Source organism: Dendrobates tinctorius, unplaced genomic scaffold, assembly GCF_039654945.1.
Source record: "Dendrobates tinctorius isolate UK_male_01 unplaced genomic scaffold, ASM3965494v1 ptg000003l, whole genome shotgun sequence".
NCBI lineage: Eukaryota > Metazoa > Chordata > Amphibia > Anura > Dendrobatidae > Dendrobates > Dendrobates tinctorius.
Genome location: NW_027361671.1, coordinates 55,010,677 through 55,031,351, shown reverse-complemented (window position 1 = coordinate 55,031,351; position 20,675 = coordinate 55,010,677). Strand labels below are relative to the sequence as shown.

General features: G+C 44.6%; 1 protein-coding gene across 1 annotated transcript in view; it reads left to right on the top strand.

Moving 5' to 3' along the window:
• CCDC112 (coiled-coil domain containing 112) overlaps positions 1-20,675 on the top strand; it is a 35,277-nt gene that overhangs the window by 11,962 nt on the left and 2,640 nt on the right. Inside the window, exons 5-8 of the mRNA XM_073552663.1 lie at positions 3,814-3,889; positions 8,643-9,027; positions 16,122-16,538; positions 17,026-17,121. Of these exons, the coding sequence (XP_073408764.1) occupies positions 3,814-3,889; positions 8,643-9,027; positions 16,122-16,538; positions 17,026-17,121 (974 nt within the window). The remainder of the gene's footprint in view (positions 1-3,813; positions 3,890-8,642; positions 9,028-16,121; positions 16,539-17,025; positions 17,122-20,675) is intronic.

The window sequence follows — 20,675 nt, the reverse complement described above, 5'->3', positions numbered from 1 at the left end:
GTACAGCAAGTTGGCTTTAGCAATGAAACTGCTTTCATGTATCCTCAATGAGTGAACCATTTAGTAATAAAGAGGCCGCAGGATGGATAATAAAGTGGAAAAGACTTGAGAAAATGCAGCATGTACATAGCTGTTAGGGGAAACATTAGTAAGGCTATCAAAACTGTAAGGTCAACTTTAGTCTCGGAACTGAGCACAAAAAGTGCCTAGGGCAGCATGTACTCTTAATGTGGCCCTACCAAGCTCCTACCAATTTATTGGCCTATATAGACATGCCAACGAACATGTAAAATACTAAATTGGGTGGTTTATTTTGGCATAGAAATCATCCCTATCAGCAGGACATTGGAATGTGCTGCCCATAACATAATGCTGTATATACGACAATTGTATTAATGATTGTTCTTTCCCCGTTGGTCTATGTAAACAGGTTAATAAATGAGTGCTGATCGACAAGGGGACATCATCAGCTTTTCTAAATGGACTTTAACTCTATTCTGAAGGGCTGTTAATTTAACATTAATCAGTCTGATTATAATATACAGTGCTTCGAAAACTGATTCCTACCCGTGAACTTTTTCACGTTACACCCACAAACTTAAATGTATTTTATTTGGATGTTAAGTGATGTACCAACACAAAGTAGCAAGCATTTGCCAAGTGTAAAGAAAATGCTACATGGTTTTCTAAATGTTTTAAAAATCTGAAAATTGTCACTTGCATTTGTATACTTTTGTAGGACCATCTTTCACTGCAATTACTGCTGAAAGTCTTTTGGGGTATGTCTCTACCAGCTTTGCATATCTAGAGGCTGAACTATTTGCACAATCTTCTTTGCAAACTAGCTCCAGATCAGTGAGATTGGATGGAGGCTTCTGAACACAAATTTTCAAGTCTTTCCACAGGTTATAAATGGGATTTAAGGCCCCGTCACACTAAGCGACTTACCAGCGATCCCGACACCGATATCAAGGTGTCAGGATCGCTAGTAAGTCGCTATGTGATCACTGGTGAGCTGTCACACAGACAGCTTCACCAGCAATCAGCACAGCGATGCCGAGTGCCCGGTATCGCTGGCCATCGCTGTAAAAAATAGAATCAAAATAAAAAATATAGTTATTCTGACCTTCCGATGTTCCGTTCAGCCATCCCACCTCTCTCCACGCTTCGGTCCCAGTGATCCTTTGCGAGAATGACCGCAAGATGTCACGGTCTCGCGGGAGCGCAAAGTATCGCGGTCATTCGTGCAAAGGATCACTGGGACCGGAGCGTGGAGAGAGGCAGGATGGCTGAACGGGACGTCGGAAGGTGAGAATAACTATATTTTTTATTTTTTTTTATTATTTTTTACACCTGATCGCTGGTCTCCCGCCTGTCACACACAGCGATGCGTGCTGGCCAGCGGGAGACCAGCGACCAAAGAAATGTCCAGAGGTTTCTTCCAGCGATCAGCGATACCGGCAGGGGGGGGCCGCTCACTGATCGCTCTCACACACAGCGATCTCACTGGTGAGATCGCTGTTACGTCACAAAAGTGGTGACTAAGCAGCGATCTATCTACCGAGATCGCTTAGTGATACGGGGCCTTTAGGCTTTGATGTTAACTGGGCCACTCAAACTCATGAATATGCTTTGATCTAATCCAGGGTTCCCCAACTCCGGTCCTCAAGGCCCACGAACAGGTCATTTTTTCAGGATTTCCCTTGTATTGTACAGATGATGCAATTATCACCTGGGAAATACTAAGGAAATCCTGAAAACCTGACCTGTTGGTGGGCCTTGAGGACCGGAGTTGGGGAACCCTGATCTAAGCCATTCCATGGTAGCTGTGGCAGTAGGTTTAGGATTGTTGTACTGCTGGAAGGTGAACCTACACCCTAGTATTTTGCAGTCTGACAGATTTTCCTCTAGGATTTCCCTGTTTAGCTGAATCTATATTCCCATCAAATCTGACCAGCTTCCCTATCCCTGCTGAAGAAAAGCATCCCCAAAGGTTGATGCTGCCACTACCATGTTTGACAGTCGGGATGGCGTTTTCAGGATAATCAGGGTTATTTTTACACCATACATAGTTTTGTATTTAGCCCAAAAAGTTCTACTTTCGTCTCATTTGACCAAAGCATCTTCTACATATGCTAGCTGTTTCCCCTCTATGGCTTTATACAAACTGCACATGGGACTTCTTATGGCTTGCTTTAAAAAATGGCTTTCTTCTTGCTGCTCTTCTATAAAGGCAGAATTTGAGGAGTATTTGGCTAATAGTTTTCTGTGCGTGGACAGATTCTCCCACCTGAGCTGTGAATCTTCAGCTCCTCCAGAGTGACCATGGGCCTTTTGGCTGCTTCTAGTACTCTCCTTGCTAGGGATGTCCGTTCAGGTGGACGGCCATGTCTTGGTAAAGTTTCTCCTATGCCATTCTCCTTCCATTTTTGGATGATGGATTGAGTGCTCCATAAGATTTCAGAGCATTGATTGTTTGTTTTTTCTCATAACCTAATCCTGCCTTAGTCTTTTTCATAACTTTATCCCTTACCTGTTTGGTGTGTTCCTTGATTTTCATTATGCTATTTTGATACCTATTGTTCTCAAGTAAACCTGTGAGGCCTTCACAGAACAACTGGAATTATACTGAGAACAAATTGCACACTGTTGGACTCAATTTACTAATTATATGACTTCTGGAAGTAATTGGTCACTGAGGATTTTATTTAGGGGTATCAGACTACAGGGGACTGAATATAAATACACGTCACAATTTTCAAATTTATATTTTTTAAATGGTTTAAAGAACCATGAATCATTTACTTTACACTTCACAGATACTTGCTACTTAGTGTTGATTTAAGTTTATGGTTGTAACGTGAAAAAATATGGAAAAGTTCACGTGCTATAAATACTTTTTCAAGGAACTGTACATGTCCAGTAGAAGTATATAACCATGAACAGACACTGTTCATTGGATTAAATGATCTTTTGCATAGCACAAAAGATGATCATTCACAGCGGTGCATCATCCTGTACAAACAGGACTCACACTTCAATGAACAGTGCACCCCGCACAGTGATCGATCTATGACAGATTAGTGCTCATCAGTTACTGCAGACTGCCTGTGTAAACATTTATGTTTACCAATCGGCAGTCGTTTAGTGCCGACAGTTGGTCAGTGTAAATGAACCCTAAAGCCCCCGTCACACACAGCGATCTCATCAGCGAGATCGCTGTGTGTGACACCTATCAGCGACCAGCCCCCCTGATCGTGCTCGAATGACCTGGACTTTTTTTGGATCGTTGGTCTCCCGCTGGCCAGCACGCATCGCTGCGTGTGGCAGGCGGGAGAGCAGCAATCAGCGAGCTCCCAGCTCGTATCCAAGGTAAACAGTGGGTTTCTAAGCGCCGTGTGGCGCTTAGAAGCCCTCTGTGTACCTTAGATACCAGCGCGCTGGTGCAGGGAGCTGGTAACCAAGGTAAACAGCGGGTTTCTAAGTGCCGCGCGGCGCTTAGAAACCCGCTGTTTACCTTGGTTACCAGCTCCCTGCACCAGCACGCTGGTATCTAAGGTACACAGCGACACGAGCACTCGTCATCGCTGGAGCTGATCGATGGTGAAGCTGCCTGTTTGGCAGCTCACCACCGATCATGTAGCGACACACCAGCAATCCTGACAAGTTCATATCGTTATGGGGATCGCTGGTGAGTTGTTATGTGTGACAGGGCCCTAAGGGTAACCGTGGCTTATCTTTTGGAGCTGTTAAACTGGTAATAGTTGGTCACTATATTACACCAGATGTCACATTTCAGTATTTCTTTTGCAGTTGTTGAGAGGCTTAGAGAAATGATGGAAGAAGTAGATAATGCAGTTACTGCTTTTAAGGAAGAACAAAGGATAATGTAAGTTACAAAAACTTAACTGTAATTTTATGACCATTTAGTATTCTTCCCTTCTTTGCCTACAATGAATAACATAAAAATGAAGCAACCGTGCAAACAGCCTATGCAGTGGGGAAAATAAGTATTTGATACGCTGCTGATTTTGCAAGTTTTCTCACCTACAAAGAATGTAATTTTTATCGTAGGTACATTTCAACTATGAAAGGCATGATCTTAAAAAAAAAAAAAAAATATCCAGAAAATCACATTGTATGATTTTTACATAATTAATTTGCATTTTATTGCATGAAATAAGTATTTGATGCAATAGATAAACAGAACTTAATATTTGATACGTAAACCTTTGTTTGCAATTATAGAGGTCAGACGTTTCTTGTAGTTCTTGAACAAGTGTGGACACTTCGGCAGGGATTTTGGCCCACTCCTTAATACAGAACTTCCCCAGATTTTTCAGGTTTCAGGGCCGCCGCTGGGTAATATTTGAGTTTCAGCTTTCTCCAAAGATTTTCTATTGGGTTCAGGTCTAGAGACTGGCTAGGCCACTCCAGGACCTTGGAACTTGAAATTCTTCTTACGGAGCCACTCCTTAGTTGACCTGGCTGTGTTTCAGGTCGCCATCATGCTAGAAGACCCAGCCACAAACCATCTTCAATTCTTTTATTGAGGGAAGGTGATTGTTGGCCAAAATCTCTCAATACATGATCCTGTCCATCCTCCCTTCAATACTATGCAGTCATTCTGTCCCCTTTGCAGAAAAGAACCCTCAAAGTATGATATTTCCCCCACCATGCGTCACGGTTGGGACTGTGTTCTTGGGATTGTACTCATCCTTTTTCCTCCAAACACAGCGAGTGGCGTTGATACTAAAAAGGTCTATTTTGGTCTCAAATAACCACATGACCTTCTTCCATGACGCTTGTGGATCGTTTTGACTTTTTTTTCTCGCTACGCCATTTAGCGATCTGGTTAATCCTTTTTTTATTGATGGATCGGGTGATTCTGAACGCAGCGATACCAAATATGTGTGTGTTTGATTATTTTTTTTATTGTTTTATTTGGAATGGGGTGATATGAACTTTTATATTTTTTTTTTTTAGATTTTTAAAAACATTTTTTTTTTACTTTTGGCTGCTTCAGTAGTCTCCATGGGAGACTAGTAGCTGCCATAACTCGATCGGCTCAGCTACATACAGGTGATGATCAGTTCGCCTATATGTAGCTGAATTACTCACTTGTTATAAGCGCTGACCACTGGGCGGCGCTCACTGCAATCCGGCACTGACAATTATAGAGGTAGGCAGGCGGCGCCTGCGTTGTTTCATGATACGGTAGATGGTATGCATATTTTCGTTATATTTAAACTATTTTTGTTTTAAAGCAAAAATATCTCAATCAAAATGGTGCTGGCACCATTTTGATGAAGCCTAATTTTTTTGGGGAGAAATGTCATAGATGCTACTGCGCAGCCACCAGCACCATTTTTATTTATTTATTTATTTTTTTTAAGATATGTCTATATAAAACAAAAATATGCATGCTTTCTACCGTATCGTGCTATGGCACCTGCCTGCTGAATGGGAATATTTTATTTTTTTTGCAAAATATTCAGTATGTAAAATAGGGGGCAGGTCAGTAAGGGATCAGTGACCTGTCATAAGCTATAGAGATGCATATGTAATCAGAGCACCACATGAAGACCCCCACAAGCTGCCCTGGAGCACCAGAATCTCATTAACTGAAAATAACAAATAAAGATGAAACAACAACCACAAGTCGGAATTCATCAACCAAGGTATCATTTTAATCAGTATAACGGCACCAACCTGACACTGTCTGTTTACTCAGCACAATCCTGCAGACAGGTTCACTTTAAAGGGCCTTAAACAATTTGGCGATGCACCAGTGATCCAACCAGCGATACGACCCGGTCAGGATCGCTGGTGCATCGCTAAATGATCGCTAGTGAGCTTCCACACAGGAAGATCTCACAGCGATGCAGCAGCGACGCAGCGGACGATACTTACCTTTCACACACAGCGATCCAGAAGTCCTCCCGCCCGCGTCCAGCATCGCTTGTCTCACACAGCAGGAAGCCCAGCAGGAAGCGCCCGACGAGAAATGAAGCCGGACATTCTCGCACGATCAGCGATGGACAGCGGGGGAGCCGGTCGGAGGTAAGTATCACACATAGCGATATCGCTAGCGATATCGCTATATCGTCACAAAATCAGTGACGTTTTAGCGATATTGCTAGCGCTATCGCTATGTGTAAAACCCCCTTAAGTATAGACTCAAAATAATAAGTTGTAAATAATACACCTTAACTAAGCATATAATAGTAGAGGGGCTATAGAGACCCTGCAAATCAAGAAAAACCTAGAAAAAGTAGTACATTGCCAAAAAATATGATACAATTAATTTTTTATTGATACTCTTTTTTTATCCCTTTTATGTATCTATCATTTAGGATTCGCTGTATGCAGCAGGAGGAGGTGATTGATGTTGTATGTTATGAATTAATAAATGGTAACTATGGGAAAGAGCCAAGCATTGTACGATGACATAACAAGTGCTGAGCATCTGAAGTAATGCAAGTATATCTGGGAGAAAACTCCACAAAAAGATAGACCGATGCATACATAGAAATACCAATGGCACTTACAAATATGTACCGTATTTTTCAGACTATAAGATGCACTTTTTTCCCCCCAAATTGTGGAGGAAAATGGGGGGTGCGTCTTATAGTCCGGATGTACCGGCTCTGGCTGTGGTGGGGAGGTGGGGGAGCAGTTTCGGCACAGCAGTGGGTCAAAGAGGTGGCTCAGGCTAACTCCTGTGCCCGCTGCTAAAGAGAAATGACTATTCACTGCATTCCACTCCTATGGAGGGCAATGAATATTCATTTATTTTTGGCATACTGATATGACTGGCCCCATCCCGTTCCTGGTATGATTGGTCCCTTTTTCCTTATTCTGGTATGATTGGCCCCATCCCATTCCTGGTATGATTGGTCCCTGCTTTTTTACCGCAGGTCACTGCTGTGGGTGACAGTCACCTGCGGAATCACGCTGACACCTGGCAGCATGATCCCGCAGCGCTGTGACCGACAGTACCGGCGGTAGTGTTACCGCAGGTGACAGTCACAGCTGTTGGTAACGGTGACATGTGACAGCATCACCCCGCAGCGCTCTGACAGGTGGTCTTAACGGCAGCTCCTGTCATCGCACGCACTGAGCAGTGTGTGCAATGACAGGGAAAATATGCTGCGGTCTACAACAAAATGGCCGTGATCTCCTCCCATAGTTGAGGCAGGAGGAGCGGCCTCTATGTAAGAGATACGGTTCGAGTCCGACCGTTGGCTCCTATGCCCATGGCTGCTGCAAGTGAGGTGTGCAAGTGTCGTTCCCAGACACACACGCCCCCATTAGTCAAAATGGCAGCAACCAGTGGCACACATAAATGTCAATAAATAAAAAACTATTAAAGTAGTTAATTTAATTTTGTATTAAAAATAATTGATTGTATCATCACTAATTAATACAAAAAATAAAATCACGGCACCTTCCCTTTAAGTATCGGCACACGTGACCGGCGACTGACACTGCACGCTACTGCAGAGGAATAAATACTTACTGCTCTCTGCGATGAACAGTCCCGGTGAGTATTCCAGCAGCTGTTCTCTGCTTGTGAGCAGCGCATGACGTCCCTGCCATGTGCTGCTTACAAGCATTAAGCAGCTGCTGGCAACGGAGCAGGACACTGCGATGGAGTGGAGGAAGGTAAGTGTAATGGTTTATTTTTTTTAATCTTTTCTGATGGGACCATGCATACCAAAATGGGGGTGGGGCCCATCATACCAGGATAAGGATGAGGCCAAGCATACCAGGATAGGGATGAGAGCGATCATTCCTGCCAGTATAAGGATGAGGGGGACCATTGCTACCAGGATAAGAATGAGGGGGCCATGCATACCAGGACGGGGATGAAGCGGCCATGCATACCAGGACGGGGATGGGCCATTCATACCAGGACAGGGATGATGGAGTCATACATATCAGGATAGGGATGAGGGAGTCATATCAGGATAGGGATGAAGGGGCTATGCATACCAGGATGGGGATGAGGGCCATGCATATCAGGATACAGATGAGGGGCCATGTGCATCAGGATTGGGATGAGGGGGACTATATTTACCAGGCTAGGTGATATTAAGTACAGAATTGACCACATTTTTGCTTCAGTTTTCTTTTTCCTAATTTCCTTCAATAAAACCTAGGTGCGTCTTATGGTCTGGTGCTTCTTAGTCCGAAAAATACGGTACTCCTCTGGCTTCAGAGAGTGTAGTTTTGTTATGCCATATACCTTAGCTTGTTGTTATACCATCCTACTGTGCTTGGGACTTTCCCACAGTTATTTATCAATTCAGAACATACAAGAATTAACTGCTCCTACTGTGGAATTTGCCCTCTATGCCATTTCCCCCATTTTTTATCCTTTTTTTCTGTGTTTTTTATCAATAAATACTTGCCTATACCTCATACTTTGGCTTTTTTAAAGTTATGTCAAGTTATAACTAGTAAATTGTTAGTTGTCTGATCTCCTGAATCCCCTCCCATCGCCATTATGATGGTCGTCCCTTTGTCAGTGCCATAGGGTGTTTGGAATGTGAGATCTAGTGGTTGGATTTGTGGGGTTACCATACATAAGCCTGTTGCTACTTTTGAATGATTTATACATTTATTGCATATTTTAGTTATGAAGAGCTCATGAAAGAAGAAAAGACAACTGCTATTGAGTTGAATGCCCTGGAAAAAAAAATAGAGGCGTCATTCAGTGCTGTAGCGGAAAAGTCCTTCAAGGCTCCCTCTGGTAAAGCACAGGTGGACAACATGGCGTGTAGTCTGCTTCCAGAAGATGTTGTGGCTTTTGAGAAATTTCTGCAGCAGGCAGGTGGCCGTTTAGGAGGATGGGATGACTTTGATCATCAAAGTTTTCTGAAAATTTGGACAAAGCACAAAGGAAGGCCCTCCTATTTAGAAGAGGCCTTGACATACCTTCCAAGCAGGACAAGGGAAGATGTTGAACAACATGAAAGATGGTATAAGGAGTTTCTGTTGTTAGACGAGAAAAAGAAAGACGTAAGAATAATTATTAAAAATAGTATAATGGTTATTCACTGATTCAGATAATCATCAAATGCAAGAGCTTAATTCAAACTTCTGAAAGTACTAATAGATGTGGTTGTGGTCAGCAACAAGCTATAGTACAGATTTTTCTTTATCGCCTTATTGGGGGACACAGAATACCATGGGTGTATGCTGCTGCTGCTAGGAGGCTGACACTATGCAAAAACAATAAAATTAGCTCCTCCCCGGCAGTATACACCCACCGACAGGCACCAAGCACCTCAGTTTGTGCTTAGTGTCTGTAGGAGGCGGACCGGGATCTCCCCAGATCCGCATTTTTCTTTTCAGGTTTAGTCTGAACTTTTTAATTTTTCCCTCTTTTGTCTTTTAGGTTATTTTCCATCGGGAAACAGGGTGTAGTTGTCACCCTGATTTCCCATATCATGCGGCTGAGCGAGCAGTGTGGTGTCATCCACATCGCAACTCTCAGTACCGCAGGCAGGACTTTTCCCTTTCGCCTTCCGGTGATAAGGGTTGTGGACAGGTGGCTAGTCCTTGCCGAATCCCCCTCCTCACCCCTCTCTCGGGACAGGGCTGAGAGGAAGACGGCGATCGCAGGTGTTTCAAGCCGTCTTCTGCAGGATGCGGGTACAGAGGACTCCCTTCCCCCCAGCGGCCTGCCGTTTCCCCGTGGGCCCCTGTGGTCATCCTCTTCAGGGACGTCAGGTAAGTGCCTGTACGTTCCCTCCGGCCCCGCATAACCTCAGTGAATGGCAGAAGTTGTACCTTTGTGATTTCAGGTCCACAATTTTTGAATTTCCCACCCTCTCTGCCTGCCGCGCGCTCACGCCGCTTGTTTCTCACTCCCAGGGAGACACTGGGGATTCCTCCACTCACCACACAGCGTCACAAGCAGGGGAGGCAGACTTCCCAGGGCCACTGTCAGATCAGCTCCGTTATGTCGGCGCTGGCATGGGGCTGCGCCGTCTTCACTTTCACTTTCACTTTCCCTCACAGTCTCCTCATCGCTGTGCTCCCTCCTCCCTTCCTGAACACGCTCTTTTCAGCGCGCCTTTACTAGCCCATCACAGGGCTCCTTTTCGTTTCATATGCCAGCCTCCTCCTTCGGCCATGCCCTCTCCTTCGCTGTTAACCAGTCATGGAGCGGCCGCTAAGCTCCGCCCCCAGCCTCCAGCACAAGGATTTCCTGGTTGTTTCACTCCTTCCTGCGCTGTTTGGGGGACACTTCAGCGTTTTCTGCTGCTCACAGAATCTCGGTAGGCTCTGCTCTGAGGCAAAGATTAGCTCTCCTCGGCAGTTATTCCTTAAATCCTGCGGCCATTCAGTGCAGTCTACTTATGCCCAACCCTTCAGGGGATCTCTGCTTCAGGCCCACCGCTATCTATTACGCCTGTGCGCGCTGTAAAAAGAAGTGGGCATCGGGTCAGTCGTCTCCATTCTGCCCCCCCTGCAGTCCTTCCAATATGTCAGCATCTCAGGAGCGCACAGAGTCCCGGGCGGAGGGCGCTCTTCCCTCCTCTCTCCCCCCGGAGTGGGCCGTTACAATGTCACAGTCTGTTTCTGACTTGACAAAAGTATCACAGTCGCTGGTCCAGGTTTTAGAACGATTACCTCAGCTATCCTCAGCCACCTCTGCCCCGACCACCTCTCGGGGTGAGTCGTCCGCACCTGACCGCGACCTTCAGAGAGACAGACGGGGAAGGTCTTCTAGGAAGCGGGCTCTGTCCACTTCGTCCTCGAGCTCGCAGGGCCCTTCCGCTCCCAGGCCTCCTTCTCCTTCCTCAGATGACAGCCTTCAGTCAGGCGATGATTCTCATTCGGAAGCTAGCTCTGAGGGGAACAGCGTTTCTAAAACGCGGGACATGGTCGATAGTCTTCTTGCAGCTATCTTCCAAACACTAAAACTTAAACAGGATGAGGCTCCAGCTCAGGAAAGCTCGGTTGTCCTTAGACGAGCCAGACCTCCGTCCCGAACCTTTCCCAATCACAACGATTTCAATACTACCTTAGCCAAACACTGGGAGCGCCCTGAACAACGTTTCTCAGGCCGCAAGTATTTGGACGTTCTGTACCCCTTTGACGCAGAACTGCTCTCAAAGTGGTCCAAGGCTCCAGAGGTAGATCCTCCAGTATCCCGGATAGCCTCTAAAACGGTGCTCTCTCTGCCAGACGGGGCGTCGCTCAAAGATCCTACTGACAGGCAGATTGAATCTCTGGCTAAGTCTATCTTTGAGGCATCTGGCGCCTCTCTCTGCCCTATTTTCGCATCCGCCTGGGTGGCGAAGGTCATTTCCGCTTGGGCAAAAATCCTTCGCAGAGGCATCTTAGCGTCAGCTCCTCAAGACGAATTGGCAGATCTTGCAGATCAGATTAACCAGGCGGGAAAATACCTTTTGGCCGCCTCCTTGGACGCGGCCGGCTGCGTAGCAAGGGCTAACAGCAACATAGTAGCTGTACGCCGAGTCCTTTGGCTAAAGTCATGGAATGCGGACACTACTTCGAAAAAGTCGCTTACCAATCTGCCATTCCATGGCTCTAGGCTCTTTGGAGCAAAGCTGGATCAGATAATTTCCGATGCCACTGGAGGCAAAAGTACTTCGCTTCCCCAGTCTCGACCAAAACGTCCCTTCAACAGAAGGGGGTTTCGACCATTCAGGCCTTTTCGTCCCTTCTCTGCCACGGAGAGAGCCACTCAACAGGATCGGCCGCCTGCCACCAGGGAGCGGGATCAGAGGAAACCTTCCTACAAACCCGCTCCTCGCTGGAGATCTAGAGGACAATATTCCAGATCTGCAGGAGCCAATTCCGGCAGATTTTCGTCTAAGTGACGGGTCACCCCCACCTGGAATTTCTTCCAGGGTGGGCGGCAGACTTTCCTTTTTCGCGGATGCTTGGCTGTCCGTTGTAGACGACGCTTGGGTCAGAGAACTCGTCGCATCCGGTTACAAAATCGAATTTGCTTCACTCCCGAACAGACGGTTTTTCCGGTCTCGGCTTCCGCGACAGCGGGCCCAGATTCCGGGTTTTCTGCAGGCCATTTCCTCCCTTCTTTCCGCCGGAGTCATTGTTCCCGTTCCCTCAGACGAACGGTTTTCCGGGTTCTACTCCAATCTCTTTGTAGTCCCGAAGAAAGACGGCTCTCTTCGTCCTATTCTGGACCTCAAATTGCTCAATCGCCACGTGAAGATTCTTCATTTCAGGATGGAGTCTCTTTGGTCGGTGATTGCTTCCATGGAGCCCGGGGAATTTCTCTGCTCGGTGGACATTCGGGATGCCTATCTCCACATTCCAGTATGTGTGCAACATCAGAAGTATCTTCGATTTGCGTTTCAGGGAGACCACTTTCAGTTCACAGCTCTTCCTTTCGGCCTGGCTTCAGCGCCCCGGGTTTTCACGAAGGTGATGGCGACTGTGATGGCCATCCTTCGCTCCAGAGGGATCCTCATCATCCCTTATCTGGACGATCTTTTGATCAAGGGTTCGTCTCGCCAGGACTGTCTCCGGAGCCTTCAGATAACCCTGGACACTCTCAGCCGCCTAGGTTGGCTAGTCAACAAGGAGAAGTCCATTCTGGTCCCCACCCAGCGTCTGACCTTTCTGGGTATGGAATTCGACACGGAGCTAGCCCGTGTTTTTCTTCCAAAGGAAAAATTTACAACTCTGTCCAAGTGCATCAAAACTCTCAAGAGGCCTGCTCCCATTCCCATTCGGTTCGCCATGAAGGTCCTGGGGAAGATGGTGGCCTCCATGGAGGCAGTGCCCTTTGCGCAGTATCACCTTCGCCCTCTCCAGCTGTCTCTGCTTTCAGCCTGGGACAAGACCACGATGTCCTTGGACCGTCCTATTCGGCTTCCTCTCAGAGTGAGGCAGTCTCTCACTTGGTGGCTACGGCCAGCGTCAGTTCTCCAAGGGAGGTCCTTCCTTCCGCCTCAGTGGCAAATCATCACCACCGATGCGAGCCTTCTAGGATGGGGAGCCGTGTTCCATCAGAAAGCGGCCCAAGGACGCTGGAAGCCACAGGAGTCTCTCCTTCCAATCAATCTTTTGGAGATCAGGGCGATTTTCCTGGCCCTTCTTCACTGGCAGCCCCTCCTTTCCGGCAAGCCGGTCCGCATTCAGTCGGACAACGCCACGGCCGTGGCGTACATAAACCATCAGGGGGGTACGCGCAGCAAACAGGTAATGTCAGAAGTGGCCAAGATATTCCGCTGGGCGGAACGTTACGTTCCGACAATCTCCGCCGTCCATATTCCAGGGGTGGAAAATTGGGCAGCCGACTTTCTGAGTCGCCAGGGCCTAGCGTCCGGCGAATGGTCCCTGCACCCCGCGGTTTTCTCTCAGATATGCGACCGTTGGGGCACCCCGGATGTCGATCTCATGGCATCTCGGATGAACCACAAGGTGCCGCAGTTCGTAGCCAGGTCCAGGGACCCTCTAGCCGTCGCATGCGACGCACTGGTGACTCCGTGGTCCCAGTTTCAACTTCCGTATCTGTTCCTGCCTCTGGCATTGATCCCTCGGGTGGTCAAAAAGATAAAATCGGAAGGCGTACCAGTGATTCTAGTTGCTCCAGATTGGCCAAGACGGCCTTGGTACGCGGAACTGGTCAACATGCTCGCGGACGTTCCCTGGAGGCTTCCGGACCGTCCAGACCTTCTCTCGCAAGGCCCCCTTTACCACGAGAATTCTCAGTCTCTGAGTTTGACGGCATGGCCATTGAGACCGCAATTCTAAAGGAATCAGGTCTGTCCAGTCAGGTTATTCAAACTATGATCAGAGCCAGGAAACCAGCCTCTTCCCGCATTTACTATAGGTACTGGAAGGCTTTTTTCCGTTGGTGCGATGATAGAAGAGTCTTCCCAATGTCGTTTTCTATCCCGTCTATCCTAGGGTTTCTTCAAGCTGGGTTAGACGCGGGTCTGTCCCTCAGTACGCTCAAGGGCCAGGTTTCCGCTCTCTCTATCCTCTTCCAAAGAGAGCTAGCTTCTCTACCACAGGTCAAGACCTTTCTACAAGGGGTTTCCCACGTGGCTCCCCCTCATCATTCGCCAATAGACCCGTGGGATCTCAACCTCGTTCTTAGCGCGCTCCAGAAGGCGCCGTTCGAGCCTCTCCAGGACATTCCTTTGTCCCTTCTCTCTTGGAAGGTCACCTTTTTGATCGCCATTTCCTCCATCAGAAGAGTTTCTGAATTGGCGGCCTTGTCATGTCGTTCCCCTTACCTCATTCTCCATCAGGACAAAGCCGTCCTCAGGCCCGTTCCTTCTTTTCTTCCAAAGGTGGTTTCCGCTTTCCATATCAATGAGGATATCGTCCTTCCTTCTTTTTGTCCGGCTCCATCTCATCCTCTTGAGAAGTCTCTCCACAAACTGGACGTAGTTAGAGCCCTGCGTGTCTATCTTGCCAGGACCTCCTCCTTCCGTCTGTCCGATTCCTTGCTAATCATCTCTGAAGGTCGCCAGAAGGGCCTTCCGGCTTCCAAATCCACGATCGCTCGCTGGATTCGTTCTACCATTCTGGAAGCGTATCGTCTTCAGGAAAAGCGGCCCCCTCCAGGAGTAAGAGCTCATTCCACCCGGGCTGTGGCGGCTTCGTGGGCTGCTCGTCACCAGGCCTCGGCCATGCAAATTTGCAAGGCTGCAACCTGGTCATCTTTGCACACCTTCACGAGGTTCTACAGGGTTCATACCCAGGCCTCGTCTGATGCTGTGGTTGGTAGGAAGGTTCTGCAGGCGGCGGTGGCTCACCGGCCGACCTGAGCCTTTCGGTTACTTTCGTTCCTTTTTGCTGTTCCCACCCTTGGGACTGCTTTGGGACGTCCCATGGTATTCTGTGTCCCCCAATAAGGCGATAAAGAAAGATGGATTTTTGGTTCTTACCGTAAAATCTCTTTCTTGGAGCCTTCATTGGGGGACACAGCACCCTCCCTGTTTCAGTTGTACCGTGTTGGGTCTTAGAGTCCCCTGTTGGGTTGGTACATATGGTTCGAGTTTTTTCTCGTTGCTTCTCCTACTGCTTTTTCACCAACTGAGGTGCTTGGTGCCTGTCGGTGGGTGTATACTGCCGGGGAGGAGCTAATTTTATTGTTTTTGCATAGTGTCAGCCTCCTAGCAGCAGCAGCATACACCCATGGTATTCTGTGTCCCCCAATGAAGGCTCCAAGAAAGAGATTTTACGGTAAGAACCAAAAATCCATCTTTTTCTGCATCATTCACAATGCTGGAGGCGGTATGAAGACCATAGGAATTCTGTGGGTGCTATATTGCAGCTGTATTGAACTTGGGGGTTGTACAAAGCATAATACACCTGTGTTCACTGGGCCATAGTCAAATATCCAGAAGCCTGGTGTTATTGTCAAGTAATACTGCAGGGGTCATTTCAACTAAAGTGGTCTTCAGAGTCCATTTCATAATGTGAATTTAGCTGTATTTCTGAGCGAATGATGAGTTCAGGAAGCAGGTGGGAGAAAAATGCGACTTCTGCTTATCAGCCACTTATTTGTCTCACACTATTTTACAAAATTTATTACATTTGCTAGATTTGTGCAGTTTGCTGAAAGTGACTATCTAATAACTAGAAGCAGGGATCATTTATTTTCTTTTGTTAAGTCTCATTCAGATGTCCGTTATTTACATACATGATCTATCTGTGTTTTTCACTGGTCGAACACTTTCCCATTATTGTCTGTAGTATAGTTCACGTGTCCGTGTACCAAATCACCGATAAAAAACATCCAGATAAACGTATAGATCTGTAAAAATCACACACATTAGATCTGTAAAAATCACACACATTAGGCATTGATGCCTACTATTTGCAATCCTTGTGTTGAAATTTTTTTTTAACATCATCATGGGTAGGAGAAGCTCTGCTTTTTTTTAGTTTTGTTTTAAGGCATGTGAGTAAATTATGGGTGGTGGAAAAAAAATGATACTAATGAAAATCTAATCCAAAACACTGATAAACTGTATTTTTAAGTAAGGGGAAAAATCACTGATGTCTGAATAAGGCCTATCTTTGACAAACATAAAAGTACAGATAAATTATATCTTGGTATTCTGATACATTGACTTTTTATTTCCAAGTCTATTCAAAAGTGGAAAGCTAAGAAACAGGAGGAAAAAATAGAAGTCTCAAAAGTGCAAGACAAAATACATAAAATTTCTGAGTTTGGTCAAAAGCAGCAGGAAGAGGCTCAAAGGCAAAAGTTGGAAGTGGAGAGGCGGAAGCGTCACCAGGAATTGGAGGCCTGGAAGAGGCAGAAAGAGATTGAGGCTGCTGCAAAACTGGAGGAAAAATTGAAGGAAGAGGAAGAACATCAGAGAAAACAGAGAAAAGAGCGCCAGAGGCAACTGGAAATCAAGCTAATAGTTGAGGAAAATACCAGGATCAGGAAGGAGCAAGAAGACTTTCTTAGACTAGAGAACGACATAAGGGAGGAAGCGGAGAGAGAAGAGAGAAAACGAATGGCTGCTTATGAGATCTGTAGGTTTCAAGAACGGGTGAGTAAGAATAGTGGCTATTTTCTGAAAATGTGTCTGTTTTCTGAAATCTCTTGTAAATGCTGTGAAAAATATATGCAGCTTTGATAGACCTGCCCTGGTGATTTGAGATCCACAGCATGTCAATTAGTGTTGCAGATGTCAGACGTCCGTATTTCACCTTTTGCAATGCAAAGGATTAGATGAGCAGCTTCTCCACACCATGTTCAGAACATCATATAGCACTAAAACCGCTGCTGATTTTAGTACAGACAGTTCAGAAGAGGGATGCAATGTGAGAACGCACCCCAGGAAAAACTGAAACGCTGTATTATGCCTGGTGCCCTGAGGGGGAGAGGTATGTTACAGGGATTCAAAGACAGAAGTCACACACCACCCCTTTAGACGTACACTATTAGGAGGTATATATGCGTTTTGCTCAGTGTTCACTTAACTGTAATGTGGTTCGTACAGGTTTTCTAAGATTTACTTTAACAATTTACTCTAGGACCAACAAAAAATTGAGGAAAAGACACATGAAAAAAAAGCCAAAGAAGAAGCTGAAAAAGAGAGAGAGAGAAGGCTAGCGAAACTCAAAGAAAGGGTAACGCCTTCTTTCCTAATGACCAAAATTAAAATTAATTATGCTTTTACTATTTAAATTTAACATTAAAGCATGCCATACAGTTCTGGCAGTTCTCTAAAATGCCTGTTTTGACATCCCCTAGAAAGGCAGGATTTTCTTTTAAATTGATATTAGAAAGGACCATGTAGTATTAACGTGTTTATGCACTCTGAGCTCTCTGGTTCCTGCTTTTTGAGACTCTCTTAAAGTGGAGCCTACAATATAGCATTGAAAATGAAATAGTGTATAAGCCGAGGCACCTAATTTTGCCATGAAAAACTGGGTAAATATATTGACTCTAGTATAAGCCTGGTATGCATTGTCCCCTCATCCCTATCCTGGTATGCATGGCACCCCTGTCGCTGTCCTAGTATAAGAAATAGAGTAAAGCCAGCTCACCTGTTGTGGCGTGTTGTCAGCACAGACTGCAAGGAGACCGCTTGTAAGCAATGTTAAAAATGAAAAGTCCAGCTGATAAAAAAAGGCAATTTATTGAAAAAATTCAAGTTAGGATCAGCATCCCACAGACAATTAGCAGCTACGCGTTTCGAACACTACATGTGTTCTTTGTAAGAGCTGCACATTGACATTTAGAAGAACAATTTATACATACTCAGTAAAAATATCTCTCCCCCTCATGAATCACACGATTGGAATAACAATTGTAGTGCACCTGAACAATCAATTAAAAACATATGTGATGCAAGAAAACACAGGTTGACAAGCACAAAAAAAAAACAAACATGCAATTGTAACAGAGAATCAATAATGAAATAATAGCTCTCTCCGAAGATTAAGTCCACAAGGATGGCAGGTGTCCAAATTAAATATCCAGAAAGCCTCACGATCGCGCAGATATTTACGGATGTCACCTCCTCTTGCTGATGAAACAATTTTTTCTATTGCAAAAACTTGAAAAGATGCAGTGTTGCGCTTATGGCATTGTATAAAATGTTTCGAAGCCTGTGACATTGTGCGAGAAGAATTAGAGATGTTACCCATATCGTTTAAATATTCAGAAATACGTTTCTTCAAATTCCGAATGGTACATCCAACATACATTTTATTGCATATGGAACAATTAATTATGTATACCACATATTGACTGTTAGAATTCATAAATTGTTTTATACTAAATTGTTTAGAGGAATTTGAGTTAGAAAAATTCTTAGTGTTTGTCACGAATTTGCATATTCTGCACCGGCTTTCACCACATTTAAAAAAACCTTTGCAATCAAGCCATGTAGAACTATCATTTTTTCTCCTATTATTTGGAGCTGATAAGAGACTGCCTAATGTTCTGGCTCTTTTTGCTACTACCGCACAACCCGGTTCTAAAATTTTGGATAATATCCTGTCTTCCTCCAAAAGGGTAAATATTTAAGTATAATTTTTTTGATATTACAAAATTGTGGGCTATATTGCAAAGATAATACGGGCTTAGTTTGCCATTTTTTCTTTTTTTTGGATGAATCCTCCACTAAAAGTTCAAAACGATCCTTTTCCTTAACTATATTTTTTGCTCTATGTAGCATCCAATTTGGATAGCCTCAGTTAGAGAGTTTTTTTCACTTTCTTCCAATTCCCCCTTTAATTTTACTACATCATTGCAATTCTGTTTTATACGGGTGAATTCCCCTACAGGGATCGACCTGATCGTGTGCTTGGGGTGACAGCTCCGTGCATGCAGTATGCTGTTGCCTGACATTGGTTTAGAAAAGGTAGAAGTCATTATAACATTACCTTTGCCCTCCAAAAAAAGATCTAAAAAAGAAATGGAAGATACATGAGTACTGGATGTAAAAGAATGAACAAATGTATTATTATTAATGTAGTTTACAAAGTCAGGTACAGTAGCAATATCACACCCTCCAAATAAACAGAAGATCATCAATAAATCTTGCATACCACTGTATGTTGGCAATGAACAGATTAGAGCTTGTATATAAATAATTTAATTAAATAGGACATTACTAGATTTGCCACTGATGGAGAAAATTTCGCCCCCATTGAGACGCCCCTGCATTGTAAATAAAATTGATTGTCAAAAATGAAAAAATTGTGCGTCATCAGAAAAAAAACCAAATCCAATATGTAATTACATAAATCTGCTGAGTAATTGCTATAGCGGGACAAATGAAATGTTAATGCTTCCAAGGCAACCTCATGAGGGATGCAAGTGTACAAAGACACTACATCACAACTGACCCAGGAATAACTGGGATTCCAGGACACCTGGGACAGCTGTTGTAAAACATCCCGGGAATCTTTCAAAAAACCGCATGCTCTTTGTACTAGTGGTTGCAGCATATGGTCAAGCCATTCTCCTGCACGTTCGGTTACTGAACCGATTCCAGAGATGACTGGTCTCATGGGAGGGGGAAAGATCGCTTTATGAGTATTTGGTAACCATAAATATATGAAATTGTAAGTTGATCAACAGTCATATATTCTTTTTGTTGCTGGGTAAGAACCCCCAAAACGAATTAAAGGGGGAATTGGAAGAAAGTGAAAAAAACTCTAATCGGGGCTATTCAAATTGGATGCTACATAGAGCAAAAGATATAATTGAGAAAAAGGATAGTTTTGAACTTTTAGTGGCGGATTCATAAAAAAAAAAAAGAAAATGGCAAACTAAGCCCGTATTATCTTTGCAATATAGCCCACAATTTTGTAATATCAAAAAAATTATACTTAAATATTTACCCTTTTGGAGGAAGACAGGATATTATCCAAAATTTTAGAACCGGGTTGTGCGGTAGTAGCAAAAAGAGCCAGAACATTAGGCAGTCTCTTATCAGCTCCAAATAATAGGAGAAAAAATGATAGTTCTACATGGCTTGATTGCAAAGTTTTTTTTTTTAAATGTGGTGAAAGCCGGTGCAGAATATGCAAATTCGTGACAAACACTAAGAATTTTTCTAACTCAAATTCCTCTAAACAATTTAGTATAAAACAATTTATGAATTGTAATAGTCAATATGTGGTATACATATAATTAATTGTTCCATATGTAATAAAATGTATGTTGGATGTACCATTCGGAATTTGAAGAAACGTATTTCTGAACATTTAAACGATATTGGTAACATCTCTAATTCTTCTCGCACAATGTCACAGGCTTCGAAACATTTTATACAATACCATAAGCGCAACACTGCATCTTTTCAAGTTTTTGCAATAGAAAAAATTGTTTCATCAGCAAGAGGAGGTGACATCCGTAAATATCTGCGCGATCGTGAGGCTTTCTGGATATTTAATTTGGACACCTGCCATCCTTGTGGACTTAATCTTCGGAGAGAGCTATTATTTCATTATTGATTCTCTGTTACAATTGCATGGATTTTTTTTTGCTTGTCAACCTGTGTTTTCTTACATCACATATGTTTTTAATTGATTGTTCAGGTGCACTACAATTGTTATTCCAATCGTGTGATTCATGAGGGGTAAATGTCAATGTGCAGCTCTGACAAAGAAACACATGTAGTGTTCGAAACACGTAGCTGCGTTGCCGCTAATTGTGGGATGCTGAT